Genomic DNA, 19,003 nt, shown 5'->3' with positions numbered 1-19,003 from the left:
TTTTTACCAAACTTGTGCAAGTGTTTACTCTGTGGGTTACTGCAGCTGTAGTGCAAACACAACTTTTTAATGCTAAATCTAAACATCTGAACAAAAAGCAAAATACGAACATTTGGAACCGACCTATTTTACCTTTAAATACTCGTAATAACACAACATTTTACTGCTAGTTTACTTGCTGTTGTGATGTAACTCTACTCATATCCACAGAGGAAACAGCGCCGCAACGGTTACTACTTTGTTCTGATGTTCAGTGTTTCATTTTGAACAGTTTCACTGCCAAAAACGTAACATGTTTGGTACTTTTCATCAAAATCAGCCTGACAATGTAAAATAAAACAACAACAAAGAAGAACAATAGATAATGACAGATAATGAATGAATGATACAAAGGGGGAAAAAACTAATTGCAGGTTGATCACCTCTGCAGTGAGCAACACACTGGGACACATCTCTTCCTAAAACTAAAATAAAATCAATATGAGAGGTCAAAACCTGCACATCCAAACTAACTCACAGAATCATTGATTGCTTTGATGTGAAAATGTGAGATGATCTGTCGCGATGAGTCAAAGGGCTCATTGGCTGCACTCAATTGATGCTGCAGGTTTAAACACTCCAACCAAAAGGACACGTTTTCAGTTCTTAAATGCAAATTTTGATGAATGATGAATGTTAAAAACGTCACTGGAGGACGTTGAAGGAGATTTAAAGTATTAAAAGTTATAGAAACACAGTCCTAGTTGGAAATAACAGTGATCAGACACTGTTTTATCCTAAATTCTCAGATTGTGTTGTTTTTACTGCTTATTTCACACACCACAGCTAAAAAAGAGACAGAAAATATGCTTTTCACCAACCCGTTTAAACTGGCTAAACACAATGCGACTTAACTTTAATTTGTACCACAAGAACATAAAAAGATAAAGAAGAAAAATAACAAAAATAAATAAATATGTGCAGCTTTATCCATTTACCCAGGGGCGTTCTAACAAAGTGTCTCTTTGGGGCCGTGGAAACTTTCCCCACTGATGTGTAACTTCACACAGCTGTCTTAGTGTCTTTGTAGAAACTTAAGGGCTTGGCAAATTGCTATTATTGAACTGCCGTGGGCAAATGTACCACAAAACCTGTCCAGCGTGCCTCCTGGGACGAAACCAGTGGAAACCAAAAAGGGAAAAGCAAAGAGGTGAAGCCTTGTTACAAATCTGTAGCGTTTGTAAAAAAGACAGGAGTTGCTTCGTTTGTTGAGCTTTGGTGAACACTAGATGGCAGCCACACACTGCCGCTCTGCACGTTTACTGTTTCTTCTGAACCAAAACTCATTCTGATACATTTGGAGATAACAGAGATTGATAAATTCACACACTGCATGCTTACTGACGGAATGAGCAAAGACCGCAACAGGTTTTTTTTTTTACAGTACAAACACTAAATATATAAAAAAAAAAAAAAAGATTCAACCTTTAAAAAAAAAAGGCCTAAAGATAGAGTGACATCCAAGAAATGTTGTACACTGCCAAATGACTGATTCATGACGTTGCACATTAACGTCTGCTCCTCCTGCACAGATGAACCGACCAGTGGAACGATAACCACCACCGCTGCTTGTGTCCATGTGTTTTCTTTCAGCAATGACAACTAAAACTGCTGTTTTCACTTCATGTAGGTGTGGGAATGTTGCTTGTCAAAATAAAATTCATAGTGATACACTGGAAAAACAAACAATTAAATTCTTAAGAGAGAAATCTTGTTGTGTTTGGCTTGATTCACAGTTGTTTGATTTTGTATGAGCCTGGTAGTGAATGTAGATGTATGGATGGTCAATATACAGTGAGGTGTCAGAAAACCCTCAGTGTCTTTACACAGTTTGCTTCTGTTCTTATAGAAAAAGGGAAATGAAACAGAATTCTATTTAAAAAAAACAAACATATAGATACATACAATGGCTAAATGGTGTCAGGCCCTGGGGTCATGATCCCGCTACAGCTAAACTAAGAAAGGTTAACGTTTAGAAAGCAGTTGCTGGTTGTGTTGGGGCTGTTCATAATGGAGGGGTGAGGTGGGAATGTGAGGAGCAGCTGGGCGCCCGCCTGTTGTTTTGAAGCCATATTTAGCCCTGTGTGTTGGGCAGCACCTTGTTTTAACAGTCAGACAGGAGACAGGAGCCTATTAACTTGTGTCTACTGGTCGACAAATCAATAAGACCTAAGCAGTCTGAGCATTATGTTTTGTGTTCATGCATTGAAATGTTGTGTGTTGTCAGCCTGCTTCCATTTTCAACTGCTTGAGTTCAGGGAGTTGAACGGGGCAGACAAGTTTAGACAGCGAGCACAAAAAAGTCCCCGAGTCAGTGTTTATATCTCATGACAGAACGTCTCTCTAGATAAGATCACTGTACACTCACAGAAGATGATGTCTCATCACTGTGTGTTGTTTAGTCCCTGATTAAATCAAGCAAAGGTTTTGTTCTTTATCTGATTATATAATAATCTCCTGTATATTCACATACTCACATTGTTATATATTTTTCATCTACTCAACTTACTATTTTGTCCACTGCATTTACTATCATTATAATAGAAACACACATATGTACATATATATATATATATACACACACACACACACACACATATATCTATATATATATATATACACATACACACACACATATACACATGCATATATATATATGAGACAAGAATGGTATGCATGTGTGGATGTGTTTCTATTATAATTATATTATAAATACAGTAGACAAAAGTAGAGTAAGTTGAGTAGACAAAAAATATATAACAATAATGTGAGTATCTATCTATCTATCTATCTATCTATCTATCTATCTATCTATCTATCTATCTATCTATCTTTTTCCTACTAAAAAAACTGTTCAGAAAATGATAGCGACTGGTTTGAGGTGGACACACAGACCCAAAGACGACAAAGGACTTGTTGCATGTTTTAGAACTTTTCATTTCTCTCCATGGCGTGGTGTACAATCACATCTTTACAGTACATTCTCATTCCCGCTCCTCAGCCGTCTCTCTCTCTCCCATCCCGCCCCCACCCCAGACTCCCTCCCTCCCTCACTCCCTCCCTAAATAAATATTACAACCTTTTGTTTTCTGCGGATGGCCGTGCACAGCAGGGCCCTCTGGCTTCTGTAGCCCATATTTTCAGTGAAATAGAGAGAGAGAGTGAGTGGGTGAAGGGGAAGAGGGAGCACACGGAGGCAAGAGAGGAAGAGTGTGGGTGGAGTGATGAGAGGAATAATAAGAAACAGAGGGAGATCAGGTGAGCGTGATGTTCTCACATCAGAGGCCAAAGACGGGTTGAAAATAAACAAGGATGACCTGAAATAATAAAGATAGAAAAAGAAATTCAATAAAAAGAGAAGACAAGTGAAATTGCACACAAACAAACAAACAAACAACAAAAAACAATACTGCAAAACAGATTCCCTTTTTTCTCCACTCGGGCCTGCAAAGTTCCTGTTGGTCCTTTTATTTTGAAATGTCTGGCCCATAAGTAGCTGACTGTTGTGATATTTTACTTTTCTACCTGATCAAGTCTACGGCAAATCCTGAACTGTTACGGTCTGGCTCTGTGACACAAAGAGTGAGCGACCAAACCTGAAAAACAAAAAACAAACGCGCCCCTCCTCTCAAAAAAAAAAAAAAAAAAAAATTATACACATATATAAAGAAATGCTAATATGAAAACATAACATCTGAAAATGTAACAGTGAGGACTCCTCATGAACACACACGCATACTTCTGTCAAGTCAACATCTTTGCTTGGGTTTTTCACTGCTTCTACGCACATTCACACAAAGTTCATCCTCATTATTATTATTATTATTATTATTATTATTATTATAATAATTATATACTACTTTGTTGAAACATTCAAAAAGTACTAGAATCACTATTGTCGTTATTGCTGTGGCCAGTCATCGTTCTCGTGTAGCTCCTCTTGGTCCGCACCGCAACAGCAAATCAGAGCACAAAATACCCACCACATGACTTCTTAAGAGCAGGACAGGACTTCAGGTGACGAGTCACTGGTAATAATAAATACTGTAACGGTCCGAGAAACAGCTTGATGACCTAACAAACAACCCCACACGCTGAGTTTGAAAAAAGATAAAACCCTGACAGGAACAGCAGGAGTGGGAGTGTGTTTGGGGTTTATCCTCCGATGTACAATTCACATCTAAAAATCAGAGTGAGGACTAAAGTGTCTGGTGTTGAAATGTTCCTCGTCCCCTTTCGCAGAGGACTGACGGCCTCCGGGTCTGGCGCAACTCGGACATGGAAGAAAAGAAAAGAAAAAAAAACCTCTGGCAGACTTGAGAGAGGCGTCCTGCTCCTGTCAGCACTCTCTTTTCTCCTCCTGCATGTTTTTGTTCCTCACATCCACGCGGCAGGTGGTGTTCCCCTTTTTGTTTCAGCAGGCGTTCACTAGAGGCAAGGCTGTCCGAGCTGTTCCCAGGACTCGGACTTCACCGGATCTGTTCCAACGTTGCAGATCAGAGGAGACGCTGAGGTCTGTGATCGTCATGAAATCGGGAAGGAAAGCCTGAATTCAACTTCTTCTGAAACACCGGTTGAGCATTTTTGAAACGTCTGTGTGATCGTTGAGGAGCGGACGGCGTGGATGGGCCCACCAGTGGCCTGTTTCCGTACGCTCCGTACAGGTGACTTGCAGCTGTAGGTAGATTATTGCTGTGGTCCTGATGGCTTCCAGTCCGAACGAGTTCACCGAAGTTGTTACCGGTTGAGGCTGAGGAGCGATCGCAGCCATTTCAAGTCAGTCAGGAGTTGTGGGTAATGTAGTCCTACCCCTCCCCCCCTCCCTTGCGTGTGCCAAACCCGGTTTTCAATTTGGAAAACGAGGGGAGGAAAAAGAGGGTGAACGGAGCGGAGCATCTGCCAGAGTGTCCTCAGAGGTGGGGAACAGTCAGAGTGGTGTTGGCCAGAAGAGGTAGGGCTCTGGGCTCAGGGCTCAGCCAGGGGCTCCGAGTGGGGGTCAGTGGGCGGGTCCTGCTGCACCTCTGGGACCACGATGCCCCGGTGGAGTTTTTCTAAAGACTGCTTCATCTGGGGGAGAAACATGATCGGGGGGGTGAGAAAGACTTCAGTTAAGACACAATGCAGCGCTGATTAGATAGATAGATAGATAGATAGATAGATAGATAGATAGATAGATAGATAGATAGATAGATAGATAGATAGATAGATAGATAGATAGATAGATAGATAGATAGATAGATAGATAGATAGATAGATAGATAGATAGATCATCATTGTAAAAAGAAGAATATAACAAAACTGCCAGTGGAAAGAAAGAAAGAAAGAAAGAGATGACAGTGGGAAAAAAAACATGCATATAACATACAATATCGAAAACACACACACCTGGTCTAGAAGCGTAACCGAGGACTGCAGGATCTGCTGCCACTTGCTGAGCTGAGCCTGGTGAAACTGTCTCTGCAGCTGCAAGACCTGAGCCCACTCTCCAGCCGTCTGGGGCAAAGGACTGAGGAGACAAGAGGGGAAGGTGTGAGGTCAACAGGACACTGAAACATGTGGAACTGGCTGAAAAGGAAATGATACCCAGAAAACATGGAAGCATTGATGCTTCTTTTTTATTCCTATTTATCTGAATTTCTTTTGATACTTTGATGTTTCTTATTTACCTTTACTATCCTTTTTTTTTTATCCAACTCATTATATATTTATTTGGGGTAATTTATAATATGTTGTTATTATTGTTATTGTTGTAATTTAGTTTATCTTGTATTTGTATTATATTAGTATCTAGATTTAGTGAGTGTGACTGTAGGAAACATATTACTGCACTGATGCAATTGTTCCCATGTACACTTGAAATTTAAATATTAAAAACGTTTTAAAAAAAGAAAATGTAAATTCAATGTTTAACCTCCCATTAGCTCTTGTTTGTTCTCCTCTAACTCCTGAAGGGGAAACGCATGGCTTTTTAGGTGCTGGATGCTCAACTATGTTCACCAGTGCTGAGCTCGTCCTCACTGAAAACAGCTGTGGCCAGCAGCAACACTGGTGAAGAGTGAATCAAAACGCTGGAGCTGCGGATCAGAGAACCAAATCAGTGAGCCGGTGATGATTCCATCATTAGAAAAAATATTGATCCCGGGTGCTTTAAATTCAGTTTTATGGACTTAACCTTGAAAAGGCAACAGATTATTTTGTTGCTCTGCGGTGACTTAAAACTCTGAGGGACGTTACGACCTCAGATCCCACAAGAATAACTCCATAAGCCTGAGACCAAACACCAATTAACACCACGATCCCGCTGGGCGAGGGGTGGAGATAACAGAGTCTCCGGGACATTTGCATGGAAAACAGTGCAGTGTGTGTGTTTACCTGTCAGCAACAGAGTAGGAGTGCCATGTCTCCAGTGTATGGGCTGCTCTTTCCAGAGCGTACAGCTTGTAGAACAGCAGCATGTTGAGAGCCACCAGCACCACCAGACTGACAGGGAAGAAGAGAGAGCAAATCCTTTAGTGAAGAGCATCACTGAGTTATACACAGCAATAATTCAGGATTGTTCGTGCTCTCAGGATCCATTTACTAACAAACCAGCTCAAAAATAATCTCAATGAGGTCAAATTATGTTACAGGAAAAATCCACCTTGACCCGAACCCTAGTGTCACCAACTGTACTGAGAGGATGTGTAGTGTTGGGGGGATTTTTTGCATAAATGGAGATGTCGTGTGACGTGTCATTTTCAGCTGCTACAATATGACATGTCATCACACCATACACTAATAGATCCCCCATCCCATTCATGCTTTGGAGAATACAGTTGTACCTTATTCTGTACATTTAACCAGATTGTTTCTATGTTTATTCTTCTCTCTCACCCCCCAGAAGTCTAATGTAAAGATCTGCAGTCCATGGCTCTAACTTATCTATGAGATAATCTCTTACATGCTTGGAAATCATGACAAATTTATCATAGAACAACGCCATTTGACTTTTTTTCCTAATTTTTCCTCATTGGTCAAACATTTTCCAGGTTTTCCAGGTCCAGCTCAACAGTCACATTTCTGACACAAATAACTATGTGTCCACTGGCAGCAGTGATCATAGACATAAACCTTGCTCTCTACCTGTCCTTTACAGCAGGTACAACGAAAAGAACGCGCTTTGGGTATCGGATAACGATAGAAAAGCGCTATTTAAATGTAAACCATTATTATTAGTATTAAAGTGTAGTAGTCACAGAATCAGCAGTGTAAAGCTGCTTCAAGGCTATCGGTGGCGGTGCAAGATGAAACTTAAAGACACACAAGGCAAAATGCAGCAAACGACCGTCCAGCCTTTGGACGTGTCGTTCGTTTTCAACGGTGGATTTTTCCTGTGAAAAAATCATTGCTCATACTTATATGCAGCCATTGGTGTAAAATCAAAGCCTCTTATACGAACCTGATACAGATCCTACGCACAAGAAGTATTGCAGAAAGGGAGGGGAAAAGAAGAAGAGAAACAGCGAGAGAAAGGCATCGTGAAGCTGTTAGTATGCAGAAGATCCACTTCCAACATGTCTGGATGTCGGAGCATCCAGACATGGATAGAACAGCTGGAAACTAGTAGAATCAAAATGATACAATCAATCAAACCAGGGATTTGATCAGGTAGGAGCTCCCCAAGTTGCACTGGATGACACAATATAGGAAAGGGTGTCTGGTATTGCTAGGGGGAAGGACCACATGCAAGGACACACACATGCTTTTATGTGTAGACTCACTAACTGTTCACTCAGAGAATCTCTTACTCTGTAGTACATAAGATTCATGAGGCCTGTGTGTGTGCAGGAAAACATAAACCATTCCAGAAAGGAAGTGAAGAAGAGGAATCGGAAGGTCTGAACTCTGGGCCACAAACACACACACACACCGATTACACACACTTGGACTTACATGAAGCTGACGATGAGGAGGATGGTGGATATACTGTTGTGACCTCCACCACGCGAACGCTCTCCCAGCTTCATATACTGAGCACCTAGGGAAGACACATTTTAGAAAATGATCAGTCGGGGTTCCCATTGTGTTTTGGGAACAGATTTCCAGCAGCAATATGTTTTCATGTTTTTTTTTCACTTTTTTGACGTCCCGTTAAAAGGTTCCCCGAGCTGTTTGTGACCTGTTATCGTGCTTTGCAATGGTTTATGTAAAATGTGAATCCTGTACATTTTGAAGACACACAACAATGTGGATGTAAATGAAGCATTTTGAACACTGATACAAGATGTTTTGGATACATTATATGTGGCAGGGAATCAACTAAAAGTTATAGAGTAAAGTTATGAGTAACTAAACAAAACCGGTGGGGATGTTAAGGTCTAGAACTATTCACAGAGTGAAATAGCTGTTTGTCTAATAACTTTTATTTCTGTCATCACTTGCTAATAATATGATTGATAACTAAACATGATCTGGCAGTACAAAAATTACAAAATATCTATTCCTATTAAGACATTTGTTTAAGATTAATAATCTAGAACAAACATGCTGAAGATTTTTCATCCAGGTTTTGTTAAAAATCTGTAATGATAATAAAATTTAAAAAACACCTACAAGAAACATTTTATCACCCATAATTCCCAAGGCAGGCTAGAAAGAAACCTTGATGTTTTATGATATTTTCTGATACCTTATAAGGCTTTTTTTAAGTAATCAAAATGAATGTGTTTTAATCAAAATGAATGTGTTTTACCTAATTGTTTATCAATACTTTTTAAGGCCTGATTTGGTTTGCTTTATTTCTAAACGCCTTCACAGGGCAGATCTAAGGTCAGGGTTTAAAGATGAGCTTCCTACAGAACCACTAGATGGCAGTGTTGCACAAAGGATTGAATCAGGCTCTTTGTCCGTCGGTGGCGTGGACTGAACTTTCTGGCCGACTTACCGGTTTCTCTCCGTTCCCTGTCCTCTCCGACTCCTCGGTCTCCTCGTTCCCCGGCGCCCGCGCCACCTCCATCCCTCTCCCTTTCCCTCTCGCCCTGCCTTCGAGAGCAGGTGCGTTTGCGGCGGCGCAGGGCCGGAGGGGTCTTGGCGGCATCGGCGCCCACCGCTTCGCCTGTGGTCACCACGGAAACCTCGGACTGCAGTAGCGTCTCCAGTTTGCACACCTCACTCTCTGCATGGGAAGGGGGAAGCAAATAGATGGAGAATGTGAAAACAGTCTTATCAAACATCCAAGTGAAGTAAAAACAAACAAAACTCATATCTGACTACAGAGAAATGTCAACTGAAATCGTTTTTTCTTGTTCACAAACCATGAACTACTTCTCAACATCCATTTGTGTTGAAAAGAGTAAACAGAAGTGGCTCACACGAACAGTAAATAGTGAGTGGATGGCATTTACATACCAACATGAACTGGATATTTGGCTTTTTTTTTTTTTTTTGCAATTTCACTTTTCTTTTGTTCAGTTATTTACAAAAGGTAAATTTGCCTCAAGGGGTCGGTTTCCACAGCTCCTGTGTGTGTGTGTGTGGGGCAAATCATGTGACTTACCCATGTATCTATAATACTCCTCAATGCCACTCCAGGTGTTCTTCTCAATCAACGCTTTCACCAGACTCCACGGCTGCTTCCTGTAGCAGATGTCAGACGACACTCTGGGCCGAGGAAAAGGGAAGACGCCATGTTAAAATCTAACATAGAATCTCATGTGTGCAGCAGAATTCACTATCAGTGTTGTTTATAAAAAAGGAGAATTCAACCTGCTTTACATTGTTCAAATCAGCCGTGTTCACAACAACAATAAATCATACATTTCCTATGAATTTCACTTTGTATTTGATCACAAGCAGGAACCTGTGTGAACGGCCGACACACTGTTCCTGCAGATCATTTAAGAAGTGATCGATTCAATGATATGCTGCAAGTTTTTGCATGTTTAGTCATCTTGTGAAAGTGAGAGTTTTAGGCTATGATGGACCTGTGTAGTGTGTGTGTACCACAATTTGCTGCGACAGGGGTTTTTGAACACCAAGACCTTTTGATTATCTGTCTGTAAATACCAATGATAAGCTATTGACAGATTCTTTTCTAAACAAGATATGGTCAAAAACTGGTGCAGGGCTTGACCCAGATGGTCTATGTGTGAAACTGAGGACACGGCCATCTGTCGGTCATTACTGGTAATGCTTTTCTACAAGAAGTAGCTCTGGCTTGGCGCTATAGGGAAGCTTTAGGGAAAAACGTGCTAAGCTGGCAACACTGTCGTCTTCCTGTAAACTGTCCCCACTGTGATGATGTAACAAAAAACTGTTAAGGCCAATTCATTGTGAAAGAGCAATAGCCAATAGGGAAACTTGCCAATAAAAAAATCCCTGCAACAGAATATAATTTGGTTTATTAATCTATTCACTTTATTCCTTTTGGATTCAGATTGTGTTAGACTGATAGTGATAAAAGGCATCTAGGGATAAAAGCCCATGTCAGGGCTGAGACAGTCAGAGCGCTTACTTAAACAAAACATGTCTTGTGGCCACATTGCATAACAGTCTATTGAGGGCATTGTCAGTGAGGTAACCACTGTCTCCTTCTCATTTTGCTTCGTCTGTGATAGTTGAACATCGCCGCGGAAGCTGCCATTGCTCTTTGATGGTGAGAAACCTGACATCAAGATCCGTGTTTGATAATATTCGAGCCTCGTTGCTGGACATTTTGGAAAGTTGTTGTGTGTCACCTCCTGATGTACGATAATGTTCTGTCCTGTAATGTGATGTCTGCAGAGCTGAGGCGTCTATAAATAAAAGAGAAGGCACCAGTGGCTGCTGAGCGTTTTGGGACCGACTTGAAAAAGTCAAGTGAAGCCGAGATGAGGGAGAGAGAGGTCTGATGGGATTATTTAAACCATACCGCTGGGAGTTTCTGCTCCCCGAGGCAAAGGAGCTCAGCACACGATTATAGTTTGCATCATGTATTTTTCAGCTACTTCGCAGCACATGTGTATACAAGCATCTAATGTAAAGAGCTGATGAAATATCGCTCCTCTGTTCTGACTGGACCCTGCAGGCTCATCAGATGGAAACCATTCACTTGTATGCAGACGCTCACGTGGGTCAGTGGGTGCTTTCTGGCCCCTTTAGTGTTCATTGGTTTCGATTTAGATTGTCTATTTACCACTCATCCTACTTCTACTAACACTACTTCACTTCAGTCTTCATTGATGCCACTGGCATGTAAAAAATGTGATGCTTCTGTTCATGTCTAGACAAAGGAAAACATTAGTTCACGTTGCATCAGCTCCCTTCCTGGTCCAATAATGAGTTGTCAGTACAATTTTGTGTCAACAAAGTTTTTTTTTTTCTTATTGTGAAACCTGAGAAAGTTTTGGGTTGCCTGCATAACCAGAGCATTCAGCCAAATGAATCCAACATTCAACTAAATGTAGCAGAGAGGATCCTACTGAGCCTTGAGAGCTGGCAACATGAGTTTAATATTAAAAGTTGCATTTGTGGCTACTCTATTTTGATTTTTGTACTTTTCACAGTCAGTCAGGTAGGTTCGAACATGAAATGAAAGAAATGAGCCCCATAGGACCAGGATAAACCTACCGGAGCCGGCTCTTGTGCTTGTTGATGGAGGTGAGGCAGTATCTGTGGACGGTGTAGAAGTAGTCTTGGTAGGGGATGCCGGAGGTGATGACCTCAGAGTCCACCACATAGCACTCACCACGGGCGCTGCTCTTATGCAGCGTCTGGAGGCAAAGGGAAAAGTGGAGGTGGATAGTTAATGGTGTGTCAACTAACTTTGGATGCACAACAAAACCATCCACTGACCCATTTGGCTCCTGTTCTCTGTTTTGATCGTCAGCGTAAACATGTTTGTACTTCAGAGAAGGAGAAAACAATGTTGGCTGTTGCTCCATCACAATCTACCACCTCTGTATATCCTGAAAACCTCTGAGTGACCCTGTCACAGCTGTTGAGCTGTCAGGTTTTGCTCCTTATAAACACACAGCAAGGAAATTAACAGTGCTAGTGAAAAAACAATAGCAAATTCATTCAGAAAACAAAGACAATTCAAAATGCTTTGTGGGCATGTTTTGCCACTTAGTAACTAAAAGACTAAAACTTACAGTCAAACTTCATTGCAGCAGTCGTTTGGTTTAAACAATGAATTACATCATTTACAAATGATTATTTCTGAGTTAGGGACAACGAGGAGTTTCTATTCGGTTATAAAAAAGTCTCACGTTAATGTGGATGAATCTCCGCTACCCACACTTGTTAATGGGCCCATTTTCGATAAATATATCGTTCTGTCTCTATCGTTATTTTGTTATTATTAGTGGTGGCGGAAGTGCTGGTCGAGCCGACCAGCGTTTCCTTCGTTGCGAATCATGAGAATAACGCAGCCGCATCGCCGTTTATGGTCGGAACTACGGTGGTATGTGATCCTCTTTGAGCCTCTGACTTTAATTATTGATGAATGAAAACATGAGTCTGTCTTGCGCCCGGTCAAAGAAATGTACGGTGCGCGCGGAGGCTCATAAATGTAGTGTGAAAACGCTTCGCTTTTCCAAAACTCCTCGTTGTCCCTTTAATTTGTATTAATGTGCACAATTAAATGTTTTTGTTGTCGCTTCCAGCAGTGAAACCTGCACTGGAACCAATATGAAGCAAAAGTTAAAAGATCCTCAATAATAAAAAATAAAACCTCCACTCCAGACCTGGTTGAGTAATCACAGTATTTCTGTCTAGTTATTGGTCTTTAACAGTTCAACTACAAAAGGCTGGTGTTTGCCATGGACCGACCTGCGTTTCCACCACAGGGGCAGTCTTGGGGCCGAGGGGGTTGTTGAGGGCGATGGTGTAGCTGAGCACACGGCTGGTAGTCCCGCTGCTGCTGTCCTGCTGCCATTCACCCACCGACAAGTCTGACAGAGAGGGAGAAAGAGACGAAGCACGTGAGTCAGTCGAGAAAAAAGAGGAGACACAAGTTCCACGATATTTGGTGAAAATGAGAGCAAAAGAGAGGATGGGAGTTGATGAATGAAAAGAAGAGAGACCCAGGGATCCAGGGAGGTTGAAGAAGGAAGAGAGAGAGAGGGAGAGAAAAGGAGAGGGTCAAACCACGCTCCCTTCTTAAAAAAAAGAAAAGAAAAAAGCCCCAATTAGAGCTACACAATGGTGGTGGCAGGCTGGGCCTCTGGCTGGGGGAGCCACTGGCCAAATCATCTCCACCGCTTTGTCTCTGTCCTCATTTCAACCACAGAGAAACTTCTAAAATACAATTATGAAATGTTGACTTCAAATGTCAAACTAATAATATTTAAAACAAATAGTTGCACAATGACAAAACAAGGAAAAAACCACACGCACATCCATGCCAAAACTTTGGGCAGGTGCTGAGCCGATGACGTGCAAAAATGAAAAGAAAAGAAAATAGAACGGCTCGCACACCACAGGGCTCCAAATGCAGTCCTTTTATTCTCAGGAGATAACGTGTATGATAACAAAACAAAGCATGAAAAAGATGATAAATGATGATTGCCATGGCATAAAGGGCCAGTGTGGCAACCTCATTAGTGGCACATTACAGTGCGTTATCACATTTGTATTTATCAGTTCGCAATAAGAACTAGTTTCAAAAAAGAAAATATGATCACCAAAAAGTAGAGACGTAAAGGTGTATTTCTTAACTGGTGTATTTCTTAACCTCTGAGAAGAATGTCACGTTAGCTAAAGGATTGTCAGCGAACAACGAGGTCAGTGAGTGACAGAGAATCAAAGTGCAACTTTCCCACTGACGGCAGTTTTAATGGTCCAGCAGAGAGCAGAACAACAACGAACGCTGGGCTCAAACTGTCATCGTCTCAACAGGAAAAACTCGCTCTCTTGGACTCAGTGTTATGCAGCAAGTCAAAACACGCTGCATTCAGAAAAAATGTAGGCAGACGCACATAATCAAAGCTAAACACTGATTCACGGCCTGAGAGAGAACTTGCAGAGATCGCTCAGACATGGGATCAACAACAAGGCCCCTCCCCCCTCCAAAGAAACCCCCCAAAACAAAACAAATCCTTAAAGTGAATGGGAGTGGTGTTATTACAGAAAGGTAAAATCTAAAGTGAATTTTAAGACTGAGTGAGCAGACTCAAGGTTTTAACCATCATATATATATATACTGTATATATATATATGTGTGTGTGTGTGTGTGTTCAACCTACCAGTGAAGTGGCGCTGAGAGAAGAGGTGCTGGATGAAGTGTGTGTCAGCAGAGAAGAGCAGGTCGTGCAGCTTGTCTACGCTCATGCGGACCGCGGCGTTGATGTGCAGCCGTCCGCTCAGGTCAGCACAAAACGACTCCACTTCACCTTCACGGCAGGAAGATAAAATTCAAGATTTACTTTTTTTTCAGATTTAATAAATGGTTCATTTTCCCCGTTATCTCTGTACTTTCTTTGTTCTAGTTATTTTTCAATCACAAAAGGTTAATCCTTTACCAATATAAAGTCAACACCATGAGATTAAAGGTGTTTGCTTTAGGTTAATTCAACACCTAGTCCTGCAGTGACACTGATTGCTGCTGTTTGTCTTTGCTTATTCCTTCATGCATTAAAGCAAACTGAGCAGTTTCTGGTTTCCACATTAAAATCTTCTGAGATATGATGGCTGTACCTAATATACAACTCTCAGGCAATCATATCATTATCTTGTCAGCTTGGGAGTCGTTCATCTGACAACACACACAGTCACTTTGGCTGTGGTGGACATAAACTTCTGGAGGAATTCTTTGATTTAGCTCAGACAGATCCATCCACCGAGCAACAGATCACTCCATGTGGAAGGAAGAAGAAGAGGAAGAGCTGGAAGCAGTGAACCTTAAAAAAAACAACATTCTTTCACAGAGCTCAAGAGGAGGGGAGCTCTGTGATTTATTCCTTACACCTGGGAATAAGTTACTGTAGTCTTTCTGCATTTTCAGTTCCCTTGTGCTGACGTTGATGGAATTTTTGAACAGGTTTTTTGTCAGATGGCTGAAAAACTGTAGTCTGTAGTTAGCACGAGTTCAGGGTATTTTCAACTTTTATTCTGCAATATAAACTAAACAAGCAAAAACTCACTCAAGACTTCTTGAAGCTTTTATATGTCTTCAAAAAGCGAGGGCTGTTGACACTGAAATTACTGTCTGCGAGCGTTGGGTATTATAGCTTAATATAATACGAGCTTTTTACTGCTGCTAAAAGTAGTTTTCATGAGTGACCATTATGCTGCTGAACAAAATGTGAAAGTATCAGAAACTTTTGTTTGTTATAATCCAACTTTTTCAGGGGAACTTGGTTGATGCCAACTCCTGGGCTCACAACTTGGTACATTAAAGCAGATATCAGTGGAATGTTTTTGTTAATATAAGTCCTAAATAGTCCTATTTTCCGTCAGCAATCACTTACATGAAGTATTTCAGCCTAAACACGAGTCTCTCCGTCACTCTGCTCTGCTGTAACCCGAGGAGAAAATTTTCCTTGTGGGATACAAGTGTTATCCAATGAGGAGAGAGAACGGCATGAAGGGCTGTGTGTGCAGCCAAGGGATGCGCGTGAATGTGGTGACGTAGCACGAGGACCAATTGATGCCTGACAAGGGCGGGGGCTGCTAACTCATGGTGCGTTCAAAGAAACTCGTACTTTGTGTTTTTCCTTCCTGTGAAGTCATACCAGTTCGATCTGGTACGAGTTCACGGGTCGGAAGTTACGAGTGGCCGTTATAGGGAACTTTCACAGACAACAGGATGGTAAAAACACGAGCTACGGGTTACCTGGAACGCTACCAAGTCGTAGTTGTGACTTGAAGCTGTAACTTACGGTTTCAAAAGCCTGCCTTGAACGCAGCATTAGCCGAAACGGCCGTGAAGCTGATATCTGCTTTAACTTTCAGCGATGTTGGAGAGACAAAACTAATTCATAATATTAAATAAACACTCTACTGTAAAACCACGACCAGCACAGAGAGTAGAGTTTAACAGACATCACATGAGAGTTTATCAAAATAGGTTTCGAGACGATTTCCCTCATTTCTACTCGACTCAAATCTCATCTTGAAAATCAAATACAGTCATTCAAATCTCATCTAACATTCATATAATTTACACTGTCAGTTTTCAGCTGGGTTCTCAACTCACTTTCTTCTTGCGTGTCAGAGGAGTTGCTGGGATCTGTGGGTAGTTCCTCATCATTGGTGATGTCCAGTGAGGAGAGGTTTCCCAGGCTGGTGGTTGGTGGGGGCAGCATGTGATTGGTTGACTCAGACAGGCTGTCCCCGCCTTCTTCCAGATTCTAATGCAGGGAGGGGGAAAAAAAACATACACACACACCAGAGGACAGTTAGTAAGAGGTTTGCAGGGAAATCACCCCATTGTCATATGACTTTGAGCCGGGCTGACCTCGTGTTGACGCAGCCTGAGCAGACATACCACCGCAGCCGTGCAATTAATCTGAAACCGGCACACAGTCAACACAGCGCTCTATTTATTCACTGTAGCTCGGCTTAAGCTTGATCAGTCCATATCAAGATCAATACTGCAGGGAAACAACCACAGAAGCTGTTTTTGAGCAGAACTGATTGGACATAGAGCCAACCTCAGCAACTATATAACACACTCCCCCGCTCCTAATCTATATACATGTATATCCTCATTTTTGGTTTATTTGTATTAGTTTGCATAACAGTCTAAGCACGGCCCCTCTGTCCGAACGGTGCCGTACTACTAAACCTGCCATGACCCTGATTATTTATTTCTCTAATCAAGTGTCAAGTGCTGTAAAGTGCAGTGATTTGCATCCAGTTAACACAAAAACTACAGGGACAGATTTGTACCGAGGCTTCACCGAGACAAAGGAGAACAACTTCAGCACATAGATTTAAGTGGTGCATCAATGTCAGTGTGAAGAGGCAACTGCCATCACTGCTGAAGTCAGCTTTTATTGGATTTGTTGCCAGTAAACAAATCAGGCTTGTTTGGCAAGTACAACTTGAATCATAGCTGGCTGGATACCACTATTTACTTGTTAAGATACTGACGTTACACAAGACTGACCGCTCCCAATCCATACCAAGAGATATTCCCTAGGTTTTGTAGTTAATTATTATATAATTATATAATTATTATAATTGTTATTAAAGGGATAGTTCACCCTAGAATGATATTTTGCTCATTATCTACTCACCCTCATGTTGACTAAGGGCTGGAAGAATTATCAGAGTCCACCGTCCCTTCTCTGAGTTACAGGGGGTCTCGGCGTAGCAGTGAATTTCAATGCAACGGTTGCAAAGGGACACCGGAGCTCTTCGTAAAAAAACACACACAAAAAAACATCCAAATACCTCCATGATGCTCGTATGTAATGTCCGTCTTGTGGTGAAGCCCCAAATTGCGTAATTGTCCCGAAAAAAATTAAATAAGTCTATATTTTAAGCTTGTTTGTAGCGGAAGCTTCTCGTCTTCTTCTTCTTCTCCTCTTCCTGGTCCGTCCAAATATCGCGTGATTTGCGCCGGCGTCAGTGCGGTTACTGCGAATCACGCGATATTTGGACGGACCAGAGAAGAGGAGAAGAAGAAGAAGACGAGAAGCTTCCGCTACAAACAAGCTTAAAATATAGACTTATTTAATTTTTTTTCGGGACAATTACGCAATTTGGGGCTTCACCACAAGACGGACATTACATACGAGCATCATGGAGGTATTTGGATGTTTTTTTGTGTGTGTTTTTTTACGAAGAGCTCCGGTGTCCCTTTGCAACCGTTGCATTGAAATTCACTGCTACGCCGAGACCCCCTGTAACTAAGAGAAGGGACGGTGGACTCTGATAATTCTTCCAGCCCTTAGTCAACATGAGGGTGAGTAGATAATGAGCGAAATATCATTCTAGGGTGAACTATCCCTTTAAAATGAGCAAGAAACGTGTATTTTTATCCAAAAAGAAATGAAAATAGTAGGTGGTAAGGAAGTGATCTCGAGCACAGTTGTGTGTATCTGCTGCAGTGTGTGTGAATCCCAGTTTTCTTGCTGTGAATCTCAGAGTTGTGACGGACTGAAAAACGACTGCACACTGATCTGAGGTCCTGGTTTGCATTTGTGGTTGAGGCGTTATCTCTGGTTACAGGAGATGAATCCATGGGCGCTGACACAGCACTGTTCAGATTCTACTGTATTCAGCCCCTCTCTGCCATCATGTAACTAACACCAACTGTCTGCAGACATCAGACTGATGTCCTGAAAGAGACACATCAGGAGCAAATTAATGAGCTCTGTGTGCGCGATAATTCTGTGCTGAAGATGATCATTAAAGTTGAAGTCTCTACTTAATTGAGTCAGAGCAGAGGCAATGTACAGGCAGTCCATGGCAGTAAGGGATACCCTGCTTTTTGTTATGTATAACAATGGCAGCTCTGCAGGTAGCGCAAGTCTTTATCACTGATGTGTGACTGAGTGTGTTTGTACGTGTATGTCTCCAGCTGTCATATGTATTTGGCAGCTAGCTAACACCATAACAAATTTCCCCTAAAGGACAATACAATTTATTCTAGCCTGTTCTATTCTGTGCATTCCCTATATCAAAAGACAGATTATTGCAGTGTTTATGTTCAGCATCACTTACAAAGGAGGCGGAAGCAGAGGGCGGAGCGGAAGCAGAGGCGTTGGTGGGAGAGGTGGATGGCAACGAGCTGTGGGAGCTGGGTGGGCTGGGTTCAAGGGGGTCGGAGCTGAGTCTGCGTCCGGATGAGGCCGGCACCTCGATGGGAAGACAGGAGGCGGAGGAAGGGGGAGAGGAGCCCCCGAGGTTGGTGGTGGCAGAGGACGGGCTGGCTGGACCGCAGGGCACCAGCGGAGGGGGGGAGCTGCCTGTTGAGGGAACCGACACCGAGCTCAGGTCCAGTAGGTCTGTGACCGACACCGACTCATCTCCCGGCCTGGGGAACGAGAGAGAG

At 42.1% G+C, this 19,003-nt stretch overlaps 1 protein-coding gene across 4 annotated transcripts in view; it reads right to left on the bottom strand.

The window, feature by feature from the left end:
• Window positions 1-3,086: 3,086 nt before the first annotated feature.
• gramd1a (GRAM domain containing 1A) overlaps window positions 3,087-19,003 on the bottom strand; it is a 32,867-nt gene continuing 16,950 nt past the window's right edge. For all 4 annotated transcript variants that reach the window (XM_083990443.1, XM_083990444.1, XM_083990445.1 and 1 more), the window contains 11 exons: window positions 18,673-18,985; window positions 16,196-16,349; window positions 14,244-14,390; window positions 12,829-12,950; window positions 11,626-11,768; window positions 9,575-9,678; window positions 8,963-9,193; window positions 7,972-8,056; window positions 6,412-6,519; window positions 5,425-5,545; window positions 3,087-5,106 (listed from right to left, as the gene is read on the bottom strand). In XM_083990443.1, coding sequence (XP_083846569.1) covers window positions 5,005-5,106; window positions 5,425-5,545; window positions 6,412-6,519; window positions 7,972-8,056; window positions 8,963-9,193; window positions 9,575-9,678; window positions 11,626-11,768; window positions 12,829-12,950; window positions 14,244-14,390; window positions 16,196-16,349; window positions 18,673-18,985 — 1,630 coding nt within the window. In that variant the 3' untranslated portion in view covers window positions 3,087-5,004. The remainder of the gene's footprint in view (window positions 5,107-5,424; window positions 5,546-6,411; window positions 6,520-7,971; window positions 8,057-8,962; window positions 9,194-9,574; window positions 9,679-11,625; window positions 11,769-12,828; window positions 12,951-14,243; window positions 14,391-16,195; window positions 16,350-18,672; window positions 18,986-19,003) is intronic.

Source organism: Trachurus trachurus, assembly GCF_905171665.1.
Source record: "Trachurus trachurus genome assembly, chromosome: 16".
Taxonomy (NCBI): domain Eukaryota; kingdom Metazoa; phylum Chordata; class Actinopteri; order Carangiformes; family Carangidae; genus Trachurus; species Trachurus trachurus.
The sequence above is the reverse complement of the archived record's forward strand: the minus strand, read 5'-3'. Positions and strand labels throughout refer to the sequence as shown.